Below are 15,930 nucleotides of genomic sequence, written 5' to 3'. Positions count from 1 at the left end.
ACATTGCTTATGTGGCACATTATTGGTTGCCACTAGGCTTCTAATCAAACCACTAGTCACATATAAAGCTCTTTATGACTTGAGCCCTTTAGGACTGCCTACTTTAATTAAAATTGACCGATATAGTATGCACTTCACAACTAGGGATTCTGAGAGAACCTCCATCATATGAGAATGAAGTTGGGGAGTGAAAAAATAATGTTTTCAGTGTACACTATATCCCAATAAAACATCTTGCTCCCAGAAATTCAGATGCCACCATACATGATGGACATTAGAAAGGTGCTCAAAATGGAACTGTTCCAGACAGCAGTTCCCATTTGATGTGACTGAGCTGGATTTGAACTTTAACGTATGTTTGTAGAATTTTATGTCTTTTAAAAATTATTTTTATATTCATTTTTATTTGGTGTAATCCACCAAGAATCCATATAGAATCAGCAGTATGCCAATGTTATAATAAATAGTATTTCCAGTTTCCCTGTTTCATTTTTTCATAGGTGTAAAGCTAACAACTGTATAAAATGGTCGACAACTAAGCAGACGGCCTGTTATATATAAACCCATTACAAAACTATTAACAACCTGCAGATCAATTTCCCAGAGATAAGCAGATAAATAATCAATTGCAATTCCTTTATTAAAAAGTCACAAATATGTATAACAATGTTATTTAAAGCCCATGCTAAAAACTAGCATCTGCTTTTACTACACAAGAAGCTCATACTTGGATAAACTCTCTTTCCCACAACATCCTCCTTTCTCCATTCTTCTCATAATGTAAAGTACATGTTGCATAGTCTGCGGTAAACATACCATGGCAGGGAATGTGAAGTCTGCTACTAATATCTGTCAGCATGATGAAATGAAGAGATAAAACAGGATTCAATGTAGAATTGAAGTTTTGTAAAGACTTTGTAAAAATGAATCTGAAGAAATCCCAAACGCACACATTTATCCAGCACTCTAATGAATTAGGTACAGCAGGAAAACATACCTCTCCCGCACTGTAACTACGGAGTCTCTGAAGATGCTGTCTGTGGGTCAAGTGATTGGGTAGGCGGCCATTCTGAAGTGGAATTCTGGGATCAATGAAAGTGGTAGCACGACTGTTGTGGTCAACAAAGAAAGACTGTAATAGAAGAATACTAAGAATCAAAAATAATACTGAGAAAGCTACCAGAGTTGGTAATATGGGAAGCAGGATTTAACATGATTTCTAGTCTGATTCTTTAGTTTAAAAAATTAAATGTTTAAATACAGTCTGAATAATGTACTGTAGGTAGACTGAAGGACTACCTACATTATACAGACCAAGACAAGAAATAGAGATATCATTTTAAGGTGTATATTCCTGAATAAAATGTTGCATGAAGAAAAGCCATCTGAGGAAAAGCCAAAACCCTACAGGTAATAAATACATTGATACTCCCCACCTTTCACGCATGCCAGCATTCTTGCCCAACCTATACCCATAAAAAAACAACAACAACCCAGAATTAACTACTAATTTCATTTCTTTCTTGTACCTTGCCTTGTTGATCAGTTTTGATCTCCCAGCCTCGTGGAAGTTCCAGCCGTGTGTCAGCAAACATGTTGATGAAATTTACTAAGTCCCTATTATGCTGATACCGCTCAAAATTCCGAGCATCTCTGCGGATCTTCAGAATCATATGTTTCAAGCAGGTGCTGTTGGTGAAAACACGATAGGCACTCTGGATACAAAAAAAAAACAAAACAGAAGGTGGAGGAATCCAAATGCATTGTTGCAGATATAACTATGATATATTTTGCAGAAACCCCCCCCAACCTATTAATCATACATGTATTTTTAATATAGCAATTACCCAAGGCAGCAGTGAATAGCGGATACCAGCCTGACCCTCGTGAAAGCAGCTCTCAACAGCTTATGCCTTTTAATAAAATGTATTAGTCAGAAAAGGTGCTATCCGACTCCTGATTTTTTGCTACCGTAGAGTTAATGTTAAATTAAAGCATTTGACTTTTTTTTTTAATCCCACCTTTATTATTTTTATAAATAACTCAAGGCAGCAAACATACCTAATACTCCTCCCGCCTCCTATTTTCCCCACAACAACCCTATGAGGTGAGCTGGGCTGAGAGAGAGTGACTGGCCCAAAATCACCCAGCCAGCTTTCATGCCTAAGGTGGGACTAGAACCCACAGTCTCCTGCTTTCTAGCCTGGTGCCTTAACCACTACACCAAACTGGCTATCAAACCGGCTTTCATTTAATAATTGCAACTGTAAAGAAGAGAGATGAACCAAAGAAGGATCAGCTTCCTGACCTGCTGGGAAGATTTCACCCTTTTTAAATCACAGCTATTTAGTTCCACTGGCTCCAATCAATTCAGTACCAGGAATACCATCTTGAAGCAAGGTGGAATATAAATGGAATTAAATAAATAAGTGTATACTTCCTTTGCTACATGCTACATATGTCCTACTTTTACATAAGGTTCCAAGTTTTAATCTTCCAGATTGCTCATCATATCCGTATTTGATTAATTTTAGCCAACACAGCTTCATACTGTTTCTTCACACACACATTCTGGAGTGGGGCAGTAGCATGTTCTCTGTGTGAGCAGTTCAAGCAAAAATCCATTAACTGGAGATGCTGCTATTTAGGATCTTACTTATTTTTAATCTGCAACCTTACCTTGGGAAAAAGCTATTCTAGAGGATGAGAATTGTCCTAGAGAATTTATCGCTTTGTGCCTCTCCTGTTGTGCCTTTTGCCAGGTGGGAACCCTCATTAGGCATTCTTCCAGATCAGGTAGGCAGACTTCATCTGAGAAAGGGGGTTTTACAGAAATCCAGGCCCTCAGCCATATCAAGCTTGAGAGGCAGTAACCAGTATCTTGAATTGCCCTCAGAAATATATGGCAGCCAATGCAGGTCCTGTAGCAGTGGTGTCAAATGGCAGGATTGTGATTGTCCAGTAAGCACAAAGGCATTTAATACCAATTAAAGTTTCCAGGTAGCCTTCAAGGGCAGCTCCACGTTAAGTGAATTACAAGGCAAATGAGAGGTTACAAGCGCATGAATGACAGTCCCCAGTGTGTTCTGTTCTAGGTAAGGATGCAACTGATGCACCAGGTGAAGCCGGGCAAAGGCCCTCCTAGCCACAGTCTCAAACTGCTCTTCCAACACAAGCCAAGGGTCCAGGAAGGCTCCCATCCTGTGAGCTTGCAGGACAAGGAATAGTTCCACTTCCTCCTTCCAAGTCCTGCTACCAGTCATCGATAAGAGTGATCCATGCAATTCCTTCCTGTGCCCATGCCTGAATCCTATCTGAATTCTGGGTTCATATAAATAATTTCTTTCAGAATTCCTTGCAATTGTAACTATTAATTTTACTAACAAACTATTCTTCCTTGAATCACATAATTATCCAGCCTTTGCTATTTCACTAGTATCACCTTTTTCTCCATTTTTGAAGAATACCATCTGTCTTCTCTGCATCTTTTTATTTTTAGGTTAGAATAGTTCCAGATAGCATATCAGTTCACAAACTGAGGCATGGGGAACTTGCGGTCCTCCTAGCAGCCCTGAAAGGGATGCTAGGAATTATCATTTACCAACATTTGAAGGGTCACAGGTTCCCAGCTCCTGTGCTAAGTGCTCGGCAAGCTAACTAAACCATTTTGTCTTCCACGAAAGTGAATGACTCCGATGTTTCCTACTTTGTTTCCCCCATGCACTCTTGTTTGGGAGCTTATTAATGTACTTGAATTAGCATTAATCTACACTAATTTTTCTATTGGATATGAAGGTAGTGCTTGTTAGGCTAATTTTAATTGAGTGCAAATTTTAGTCAATTTGCCCTGAACTACTGTGTTCAGGATCTCTTCTTAAACAGCAAATTGTGTCATTATTAACCTCTTCTCCAAACTGAAAAAATTAAAAATCTTATATAAGCAACTATTTGTATTGGGATGGGCAGCAACAAGTAAATGTCTATGTATCTAAACTCAACAGCTCTGATGGATAGAAAATCAACAATTTATCATTCAATGCACTGAATTTTAACTCTCTATTAAATTAAACGTGATTTATTCATGACCAACATATAACAACAGTGTTTTGTTTAGCAAGCATTTCCCTTTTATTCAATTCAGGCTAACACTTAAAGTGGTTCTTATTTAGATTTAAAACTTCTTAGACTGAATTTCCATGTAGATCCCTGGTGGTTCATGTCAGCATATTGGATAGGTTTTCCTCATCCCCAAGGAGGCAAATTGATTCTGATTTAGCATATTGTGATCTCTTACTCCAGGCAATATTGTCTCTTGGCTCAGACAAAGCCTTAATCAAACTTAAACAGAGATTTGGGATTTAGATTTATAATATGACAGGGCCAAAATTATCCTTTTCTATTATGGTGTAACTGCAGGTTCTCCATGGATGATTCCTAGCTACCTCTTAACAACCTGAACATCTCAAACAGGAGACTTTTTACTTTGGCGTGAATTGGCACAGTACCTACTAGGGAGAGTATAGGCAAATATACTAGTTTCCTGTACAACCATCATATATGTTTCTGCTCAGATATAGAGGTAGAGTCAGTAAAGTAACAGTATTGCTACACTGCCCGCTGTAGCACTCATGGTGTCTGGCACTCATAAATCCTACTATCAGAAAATTTAGTTATCTTCCTGATCAAGAAATTATAACTGACCTTCTGAAAGACCTAACTTGGCAACCACTACGTTGTTGTTGTTTAGTCGTTAAGTCGTGTCCGACTCTTCGTGACCCCATGAACCATATTGTGCCAGGCCTTCCTGTCCTTCACTGCCTCCCTGAGTTTGCTCAGTTTCATGCTCATTGCTTCAGTGATGCTATCTAACCATCTCATCCTCTGCCGTCCTCTTCTCCTTTTGCCTTCAATCTTTCCCAGCATCAGGGTCTTCTCCAAAGAGATCTCTCTTCGCATTAGGTGGCCAAAGTATCTGAGCTTGAGCTTCATTATCGATCCTTCCAATGAGCAATCAGGGTTGATTTCCTTTAAGATTGACTGGTTTGACCTCCTAGCAGTCCAGGGGACTCTCAAGAGTCTTCTCCAGCACCACAGTTCAAAGGCATCAATTCTTCGGCGCTCGGCCTTTTTTATGGTCCAGCTCTCACAGCCATACATTACTACTGGAAAAACCATAGCTTTGACTATGCGGATCTTTGTCGGCAAGGTGGTTGCCAAATTTCTTTGCAATCGCTATGGCTTGCAGAAGTCGGGTGATATCCTCTTCTCATTATGAATTGTTTGGGGGTTTTTTTCTGTATTTTAAATTTTATATTTGTGTTTTATTGGTGTTTCTGGATTTTAAATTTTGTAATGGTGTTTTATGAGTCTGGGACCATAAATAAATGTACCAAGTAGCTCACAACCATGGTTAAACAATTAACTGAAAATTCAGTTACAAGAGCAAACCCTAAGATTTGGAAAATAATTACAAAACTTGCTAAACATTCAGCAAGAAAGTTCATAAATCCTGAGAAAATTTCAGATGAAAAGTGAGGGAATTTCTACTATTAATTATTAGATTGCCCTCAGCCAAATGTCAGTATTCTCAGACAAATGAGCTTCTTTGTGTGTTCTACAGAGGATTCATTGTCCTGCTGCAACATCAGTAAGGAGAAGCCCCAGGGCTCTACTGAACCTCATGTTTCCTTCCCAATTTGCTATTGCCTAAAGACTTGTGATTCTGATGTGCTAATAAATTATATCATTTGCCACAATCTTTGTTTTTCCTTTCAATAGATATTACTGTAATGACACAAGATCCAGCCATAGGTAACAGGATCCCACATTGTGTCCAAGGCAGCTATATAATAGTACTTCAGTTAGCTAATATGATCACACAGAATCAGTGACTCTTGTAAATAGGTTACTTGCTTTTAATTTTGGTTTCTAGATATCTGGGCCTGTATGGATGTGCGAATTATTAGTACAAGCCTGATAATTCCACTAGCATTAAACAATCCTTTTAATAGCTTTCTATGATTGTGGCAGAGATGAAGAATTTCACGGTTTTTTAAAAACGTTCAAGGAAATAAAATATTATTTTAACTCCAACTGTTGGATAATATTTTCCAATTCATTCATGGCCATAATTAATCCTCCTAATTCTAATTCAAGGTTGTGGTTGAAATATTTAACTACATTAAGTTCAAATGTATATGGCATATTGTTTTTTAACAAGTGGAATCTGAATAAAAGAAGTTTGGCTTGGTCATTTTGCTTTATTGTAGATCGACTGTTGTAAAAGAAAAAGGGTTGTTCTATAAAAATAAATTTAATACTCCTGTTGATGAACATTATTGATACTAGTTAAAGCCACACAGAGCTTAGAATGTTATTTGAACCCCTCAACTACAGAAACTTTGAATCTTAAAGAAAGAGAATACATCCTTATCAAGCATTACATCTCACTCAGAGAAAACTTGAAGTGATTTTTTAAGAACTGTCTTTCATTTCTGTTTAGTCAATTATAAGCAAAGTCTATATATTTATACATCTATCAAAACGGATCCTTCTTTAATAAAAAAATCCTTCAATTTTTTAACTTTCTGGGAAATGTCTTCATGTCAACTTTTCTGCCAAGGAGACTCCACGTTCTTACCACAGAACCACTAGCATGCTGCAAATGATTGCAAAGTACATACTAGGACATGTAATTACTTAATGCAGGATAGGAATAGGCAACCTTGTATTCTCCATGTTTTCAACTCTGAAAAATCTTACTCTACATGTCTAATAATAACAGACTATGGAAACTGTAATCGAAAACATATAGTGGGTATTCCTGATCTAGGGTGGTGAAGTGTTAGGTCCCACAACAGCCTAACATGAATGAACACTCACTCTTGAATGTACACCATATTGCTCCCTTTGATGACACAGTTGTGAGGGAAATCAGTAGTGTCTTGCAAGCATTTTACCTCTTTCTCTCTTTGTGGAAGCCTATGTGCCATGGATAATTTTTTTGCATTCAAGAATCCTACAAAAAGCTATCAAAAATAATCTAGGATTTGAAATCCTGAGATGCTTGTTTCAGGGTTAAATATTGCTTTCATTGTTGTTTTACACAGAAGTATATTAGCAGTTTATGCTAGCTCATACTGCAGGTTGTGTCTATGAAAAATGCAAATTATATTGTATTTGTATTGTATGGCATATGCTAAAATTGATGATCAAGTCATATCTTGTCAATGGTTCAGCAGCAAGAAAAATTATTGCTGTGTTTTATGATTGCTAGTGACACATTGTGACTTCATCTTGGATCAAAGTCAAGGTAGCCATATGTGACTATAAATGGTAATAACACTTCAGATGAATATTTATAGAACTATGAGTACTCAGCGGTGAAGCAAAATACAGTGGTACCTCAGTTCACGAACGCTTCTGTTCACGACCAATTCGGGTCACGAACAGCTCCATTCGCAAAATTTTGCCTCTGTTCGCGAATGCCGGATTGGGTGACGAACAGGATCCGTGGCCATTTTCCCTCCCATGACACGTGGTCGCGGCTTCCTGTAGGGAGGGGGACTCTCCCTCCAAGCAATAACCGCCTCCCCACCCGCCTTCCTGTCCTCCACGCCAGAAGTCGCGTCGAGCAAGGTTAGTGTTCTCTCTCTTCGTACTGTATTTTGTTTCATATTTTTGCGGTTTAAAAAAAAAAATGGTTCAGAACAGATTAACCGTAATTACATTAAACCTTATGGGGAAATTTGATTCGGGATGCGACCAAAAATCGGGTCACAACCAAATTCGGAGGGGTCAGAACAGATTAACCGTATTTACATTGAACCTTATGGGGAAATTTGATTCGGGTCGCGACCAATTCGTGAACCGAGGTACCACTATAACCGAGGCTATATTTTATGGATTGTTGCTGAGTAACTTTCTTGTGAGGATCATCTAGGTGAACAAACCCAAGTAGGAATGAACCAAACACAGCCCAGTCATTTTATCCCCGGAATGTCCATAAAAGCTAGGACAGGCAATCTGATACACCTCAGCATAGTTAGTTGTTATGAAGTTATAATTAAAAATATCTGGCAAAAACTACCACCTACTCTTTAAATAGGCTCACAGTTAAAGATAAGGCCACGGAAAGGTCAGCTAGAATTTGTCAAGTGAGCTTCAAAATGAAACAACTCAATTCTTTGTTTAAAATAAATATTAATAAGAGATCTGAGGAACATCACCATTTTATAAATCGTTTGCCTAAGTAAGAATGATACAAGTGAGAAATGAGACACTCCCTAGAAGGTATCGCCAAAGTAAGCCACCAACCTGTACAGCAGAGGGTCAAACACTTACGTAGTTTGCATGCAGCACTGTGAAGAATTCAGGATTGGTAATGAATTTTACAGCTGGTGACTGCAGCAACAAAGTGATTTTTTGAGAGTTCACAGGTGAAACAGGTATTTCTCTCCTAATTTCTGAAATCCAAATGATAAGCATATAAGTGAAAACAAAAGAATATTTGTATTATTCCAGTCGTTTTATCTTCGGCTCTCTTATTCTGCTGAATACCTTCATGCGCAATCCTCCCCCCGCCCCCAAAATGTACTCTGTAAAATATTAATTATCACCACTCTTTTCCAATAGTTAGAGGTTGTCTTTTTACTTACCGTTGCTAACTTTAGCTTTATAAAATTAATTTCCAATATAATAACAGATTGATTAAAAACATCTTTAACAACCACTGTTAAAGATGATCAGTATTTAATTAATTGTTAGAAGATTAACAGGACAAAATTTATACAAATATCTGGAGGGCACCATGACTTTAGTCTCTAATGTATATTTCCAGCAAGTTGTGTTTTTTTTTAAACTCTAAGGAATAGTTAGTATATCAATATGTGCAAAATAAAAAGGTGGCTGATCTTTTTGGATACAGTAATATTACCCACAATCTTAACCCCGCACCAATACTATAGTTCCAGTCAATAACAATAAAATATATATTTTATATGTAAAAGTTCACTGAAAGACATCCCAAGGATTTGTTGACATCATTTAGAAACTGTATCTTTAAAAAGACAGTTTTAAAATAAGATTAGCAGGTACTGATTATGTGCCATCAAATCAGTGTCAATTCTTAGTAACCACCTATAGCAGTGTTGTCCAAACTTGGCCACTTTAAGATGAGTGGACTTCAACTCCCAGAATTCCCCAGCCAGCATGGGGAATTCTGGGAGTTGAAGTCCACTCATCTTAAAGTGGCCAAGTTTGGACAACACTGACCTATAGTTAGATTTTCTTCAAGACAATCTCTATAACATGGTCCTTCAGGTCTTCCAATGGTGCAGCCATCTCTGCTGCAATTGAGTACATCTAGTTTGCTGCTGGTTGTCCTCTTCTTCTCTTTCTTTCCACCTTTCCCAGCATTATGGACTTCTCCAGAAAACTGAAGTATTTGACCATGGTCAGTTAGGCCTCAAGAGAGAACTCTGGACTGATTGGTTCAATGATCCATTTGTTTGTTTTTGTTTTTTAGTATCCATGATATTCCCAGGAGTCTTCTCCAACACCAAAGTTCAAAAGTGTCAATACTCATTATATCCTGCTTCTTCAAAATCCAACTTTCACTTTCATAGTGTGTCACAGGGTGACACCATTAGCAGGTCTGCAAGTTCGAGTAATAGAGCTTTACTAAAGTTCTATTACTAGAACTTTATATTAGCAAAAAGCACTTAAGTTGAAAATCATCTCTCTGAGTATGCTCTGTGAGAAAGTTTGCTAACGGTGCATAGTGAATGCATATGTGTGAATGCACATATGCACCATCCCCTCTTGTACTGTAAAGTATTTCCCAACTTCAGAAGTCTTTTTTCAGTAGAGCAGCTATCATTCACTGGACACTCAGGCATACATGTAATGCCTGTTCAGTTACAAAAAATGGTGTTGGTATCAAGCAAATAAGAGGATGGAACAAAAGCCTAAACAATATCAAGCAAACAAGAATCTATCTGTGTTTTTTGTAAGAAAAGGCAGACCCAACATGCTGCATGGTAATCACAGATGTAATGAATACACTCTCTGAGGAAGCATTACATTTTCTCTAATACAAAACATTGCAACCCCAGCGTACAGAATATGAGACATTCATTACAACAGAAATTCCACTTTAAAGCACAAAAACTAAGCAGAAGACAAACTTTTTAATACATATAAATTGTTTCTGCAGTAGGGCTCATGGGACCAGTTCATATGTTTTTCAATTTTCTAACGTGCATTCACATATTTGAACTGTGTGTACGTCTACTTAGAAATGATTTCCATAATCTTGGTGATCATGAAATCATGGTCTTTGGAATCCCCTCACTTGCAATTTGAAAGGATAGAGTTACTGCTGAGGATGTAAGCTTACTTTTGTCCAGTGTTGCTCCTTCCCCACTGAAATGAAGGGTTTAATTTTCCATTTTAAAATGTAAAACATTGCATCCTTTATGCAAAGTGAGGAATACCATCTGGCCACACAAAATGCTTTACCTGTATTTGCCTGGGATGGGTCTGCTTCAGAATCACTGCCTCCTCCAGGAGGGAGCCTTTCCACCCGACTGTTGACAGCAGTGTCCTCCTCTGTTCTCTCTGTAGCAATAGTTCGCTGAATATTTTGATATCTTGATTTTGGGAAAGGAAAGGAATGGAAATATATTAATTGCATACATATCTGAAATAAGGAAAAGTGATTTTCCAATGCATTTGTGTGTCTACTTTTAAAAGTTTAAAAATAAATGAAAACTTTTTCATTTATTTCCTGCCTTTCTGTTCCAGTAAACACTCATTTGTGAGTAAACTAATACAATTTAAAAATGAAAACTACTTCCTTCCCTCTGTTGATTGAACATCTCTTTAGAGGGGCTTTTTCGCACCTTAAGTGCTTCATTCAAACCAGGGATCACATAATCCGTATAGTTATGTTATGGGATTTGCAATTTGCTAACAAAACTAGGAAGACCATGTTTCTTGGTTTTGACTCATGGAAGACCCTAGCCAGTCAGAACATCTTCTAACCTTTTTGTTTCATAGCAATCACTGAGGGAAAAGTGCCCCACTTTAATTTCAGTGCTGCCAAGAATATCATACCCAGAACTTTGTAAGTTCTGATATTATATAAAGAAGGGATCTGTCACTGTTTCCTGCGGGTCTTAAAGAATGGGATAGTTGATATAGTGAAGACACTCAAGAAATATATAGTGGGCCTAGACTAAGATCATAACAAAGTTTAGCAGCATAAGAGCGGCCAGCACAAAAGTGCTACAAAAGAGAAACACAATACATACACTGTTGCTATCCCAGCACATTAAATTTATTATGCATTATCTCTTAAAGTACTGTATTGCTCAATATCATCTTCCATGCTATTTCTTTGACCTCAGGGAGGTTTTGCTACAGACATGTGGGTATAACCTATAATTTTACTTTATTTGTGCATATACAAACAGAGTGATTTTAAATTGTTTTCAGTCACCCTGAATGCTGCATAGGTAATGCAAGGGTGAGGCATAAATTCCTTAAGCAAACATGGTCTTGTTTAATAAACTTGTTTTGTTATTAACATCTCTGTAGAACCTGTATGAGTAATCAACATTTACCATAACAGCACAACCACTGAACTATCCCATTTATTTTAATGGGTTCATCTAGAATTAATTACTTCATATTTGAAGTAATGCTTCAGATAATTCAAGCAAGTCATATGAAGTTGTCACAGTAAAAACATGTATATAATCTAACCATAAGAAAAGGGTTAAATGGTCAAAAATGACATTTTCCAACAAATTATAAAATTTTTCCATGTTTGTTTTTGCTGAATCTTTTACATGATTTCCGACATACCTCCCTACTGGCACTGATACTAAAGTGATACAAGGGGATAGAAAATGCAAGGAGCAGTTTTTGGAGCAGGCACACATTTAAAGACATAGGTCTCTCACTGTCAGTTTAGTCTGCTTTGTTCCCCTAGATTGACTGATTGATTACTGGAGTTTTTTTCCACCTTTCTGTTTATTCTAACATTCAAGGCAACTTATTCTAGGAACTATAAAAACATATAAGGCAAATGAAAAATCCAGGTTAAATGCATATTACATTAATATAGTTCAATGCTGGAGCTAATAAATCTCTTCGTACTCATATACTTTGGGTCTATACAGTATTAATCTGGTGTTGAAATTTGACCTAAACATTCAGAGAAGAACAGATATAAAATCAAAGAATCATACATAATTAACTCAGCAAACTCACACACTAGCAAAATAATTCTCAAGATCATCCAATGCAGATTAGAGCCCTACATGGAAAGGCCATCTGTTCAAGTTGATTTCAGAAAAGGCTGATGAACAAGGAGCACTATTGCTGAAGCCAAAGAATACCCAAAAAGTCAACATGTGCTTCAAAGAGTACAGAGGTCTTTGACTGCATTTACCATGACAAGTTGTAGAATGTTTTTAGAAAACAAGGCACACCAGAACACCTCAGTGTTTTTATGAGAAACCTATTCACAGGGCAGGAAGCCATAGTCAGGGCAGAAAATGGTAAAGCAGGTTGGGTCCACATTGTCAAAAGAATAAGACAAGGCTGCCTACTCTCTCCCTCCTCATTTGACTTATATGCAGAACATATGCTGAGGAAACTGGACCTCAAACTCAAACTGCAGTTGAGCATGGTTTTAAAATTGGAGGAAGAAACATCAATAACCTGTGCCATGGTGGTGACACTGCTCTGAGCTGAAAATGCAAATAATTTGCAAACTTTAGTAATGGAAGTCAAGGAACTAATGTGAAAAAGTGAAAAAATGGAACTAAGATTTAAGAGAAAGACCAAACTAATGACAACATATATAGCCTTAGAACTGACAATGACAATACTGAAATAGTGAATAGCTTCTATCAACTATCAACAGTAAAAGAACCATCAGTCAAGACATATGCCACACACTAGCACTAGATAGACAGGTAATGAGGGCCTTGGAAAAGACATTCAGATACTCCCTACAAAGTTCAAAATCCATGCAGGCAATGGTATTCCCTATGTCACTCTATGGAAACAAAAGTTGGAGTTTGAAAAAGTAGGATAGAAAGAATATTGACACTTTTAAACTTAGGTATTGGAGAAGACTCCCAAGAATACCAAGGATAGCCAAGAAAATAAACAAATGGATCATCAAACCAATCAATCCAGGGTTCTCATTCAAGACATAAATGACCCGGCTCAAATCATCGTACTTCAGGCACATTATGCAAAGACCCAGCTCTCTGTAGATGTCTACAATGGTGGGAAACAGAAGAGGACAACCAGCATCAAGGTGGATGGATCAGCATCATTGGAAGATCTGAAGGGGCATGTTGGGGACAATTCTTTCTGGAGAAGGCCTATGCGGTCACTAAGAATTGACACAGACTTGATGGTACATAATCAAAAAATCAAAATAAGTTTCAGCAAGACTTGCCAAATTGCTCTCAGAGTTTCTGAACCTTTCTAGTTTTAATAGTTACAGACTCAGGCAGACAGCATTTAAAAAATATAAGCTGAGAATAAATGAGAACAAGCAATTGTGTTGTAGTATGTACCCAAGAGGTTTGCAAATTCTATACTATTTTAGATCAAACAAGTTGATTTGCACCTATATGTGTGTGTGTATAGAGATACAGAGAGATGTCAAACAGCAAAGGCTAATATTGCCTATGCAACATACTCCAAATTGTATTTCCAGCAATGATGACTTGCTATACTTTGGTGAATCAAGTGACTAAAGTGTACTATTCATATATTACTGTTGTAGCATTTTACTGTTTTTGAATCTTATAGCACTTGGCTGGAAAAGACTTACAGAATTGCCAGAACATAGATACCAGAAAGATACAGGCTGACGACTCATGTAATCTGATTCAAATATTCTTTTACTGAGAATAATGTGTTAAGGTCTACTGAAGTTTGACTTCCTTAGGATTGTGATGAGTAATAAAAATGCCTTCTTAAATGTCTTCCATCTGCATTAATGTTTTCTCATAAAAGAATGCATGGACCATTTAAATTCAAGAAATTGTTTAGTCTGGGTTATGTTGTTTAGTTGCTGCCTTTTTTATTGCTAAAATTACTTGCATATCTTAATGTTTAATGTTTGTTATAGACTTGTTGCTTGGTTGTCTGAAATTAATTTTATGCAGCTTATCTACTCTCTCAGGCTTTATAGGCACTCTAAATTGATTAAGCACAGCATACAATGTACAGATGTTAGGTAAATTTTATTCTGATGCTTTTTCTGTTGTTTTAAAATTTACAATTATTTCAAATGATTTAGTTAATAGAATTTTAAGGGATCACCAGATCAAAGAAAATATCCATAATATGGTATGGATAAAGAGCTAAACATAATGCTAAAATGATGATTTTTACTTGCCAGCAATGAGCTGTCTATACCACATAATTTTGTTCAGGTATTATTTTCTTTAAATTGATATTTGTATTGCTTTTATCTTGTTAACAAATTCTTCAATAAATATTATATTTAAAAAAAACCTTAGAGAAAAAGAGAGAGAAAGATCAGAAGCCGCTTCTTTTTAATTATATTTTTATAATTTTTTCATTTCTTTTCATTTCTTTTGTTTTTCTTTGTTTTTCTTCTATTTTCTTTCTTACTTATTCACTATTTTTTATTTTCTTCTTCAAGCTTCCATTGAAGTCAGACATTTTTCTTATTTGAATTGTGGTTTCCACACCACAGGAAGTATAGTTCCATTTTATTCCATGCTAACTAGGTAAAATGTCCCTATTTAAATGGATTTATTAATTTGGGTCAGTGGGATTTTAATCACCTTGAATATTTGCCCTAACTGGAAAGATAAGGTAGAAACTTTTATAATGAATAATTTTTAATGAATTTAGATGTTTGGTAAAGCTGTAAACTATATGGAACATCTTGTCCCCATAGGTGAGACAGGCGCCCTCACTCCTGGCCTTTCGGAGAGCCTTGAAGACCTGGCTCTGCCATCTGGCCTGGGGTGGGGAGGGAGGTCATCAGATATGGGGTTGGCTAGCCCCCTAGATGTCTGGTGTTCCTTCCATTGGCCTCCTGGATTTTTCTTTTTCCTTTTATTCTTTGTAAATGTGTCCTCTTATAAATGTTAAGTGTATATTTACTTATTGTTTTAATATGTTTTAAGCCACCCCGAGTCCCCCATTGGGGGGAGATGGGCGGGGACAAGTTTAATAAACAAACAAACAAACAAACAAACAATCTTACGTTTCTCTAAACATAAATCTCAGAAATTATTATCAATTCCAAGCAAATTCTTTTAGGATTTTATAATTTATTTGGCATTTTTATTTATTAGCATTTTAAAAAAAAACAAATGCTAAATATTAGCATTAAAAAAAAAACAGATTAAAGAATTAGCAAGGAAGCCATGGGTTATTGAGGAACCCTATCTAGAGAAATATATTATAGTATGTGGCCCACTCAGTGTTTAGTGTCATATTGGTACTTCTTCATAAAAATACCTTTTTTATATACAGACAATTCTATTTTAGATATGGCTTCACTGGTGGTATTACCTTCCATGAAATAACAATAGCAACAACTTATAGAAAACTGTTGTATAAAGTGAAATGGTACTAGGTTACTTTTCCCCCTAGTAACTTAGGGGGTTTTTTAGTTAAGAATATAGTTTTATGTGGGATCATGCCATCATGGCGACTTATGGTATAATTTTATCTGAAGCTTATGGGAAGCTACTCTTCTATCTACCCTATAATTTTATTTTGTCCTTTCTCCAAGCAGCTTAAAGTAGTGTGTGCAGTTTGATACACCTCCTCCATATATACACATGAAGATTTATTCACACAACTCTAAGAGACAAGTACGCTGAGAAATTATTAGTTCTAGAATCTCAAGCT

General features: G+C 36.6%; 1 protein-coding gene across 2 annotated transcripts in view; it reads right to left on the bottom strand.

Annotated features, from left to right (window-relative positions):
• HECW1 (HECT, C2 and WW domain containing E3 ubiquitin protein ligase 1) overlaps nucleotides 1–15,930 on the bottom strand; it is a 153,061-nt gene that overhangs the window by 41,973 nt on the left and 95,158 nt on the right. For both annotated transcript variants that reach the window (XM_088150014.1, XM_088150015.1), the window contains 4 exons: nucleotides 10,522–10,652; nucleotides 8,344–8,465; nucleotides 1,530–1,715; nucleotides 998–1,132 (listed from right to left, as the gene is read on the bottom strand). In XM_088150014.1, the coding sequence (XP_088006140.1) occupies nucleotides 998–1,132; nucleotides 1,530–1,715; nucleotides 8,344–8,465; nucleotides 10,522–10,652 (574 nt within the window). The remainder of the gene's footprint in view (nucleotides 1–997; nucleotides 1,133–1,529; nucleotides 1,716–8,343; nucleotides 8,466–10,521; nucleotides 10,653–15,930) is intronic.

Source organism: Python bivittatus, unplaced genomic scaffold, assembly GCF_059951505.1.
Source record: "Python bivittatus isolate LINGU-HERP-01145 unplaced genomic scaffold, Pbiv_v1 ctg000610_np1212, whole genome shotgun sequence".
In the NCBI taxonomy this organism is placed as follows: Eukaryota; Metazoa; Chordata; class Lepidosauria; order Squamata; family Pythonidae; genus Python; species Python bivittatus.
The sequence above is the reverse complement of the archived record's forward strand: the minus strand, read 5'-3'. Positions and strand labels throughout refer to the sequence as shown.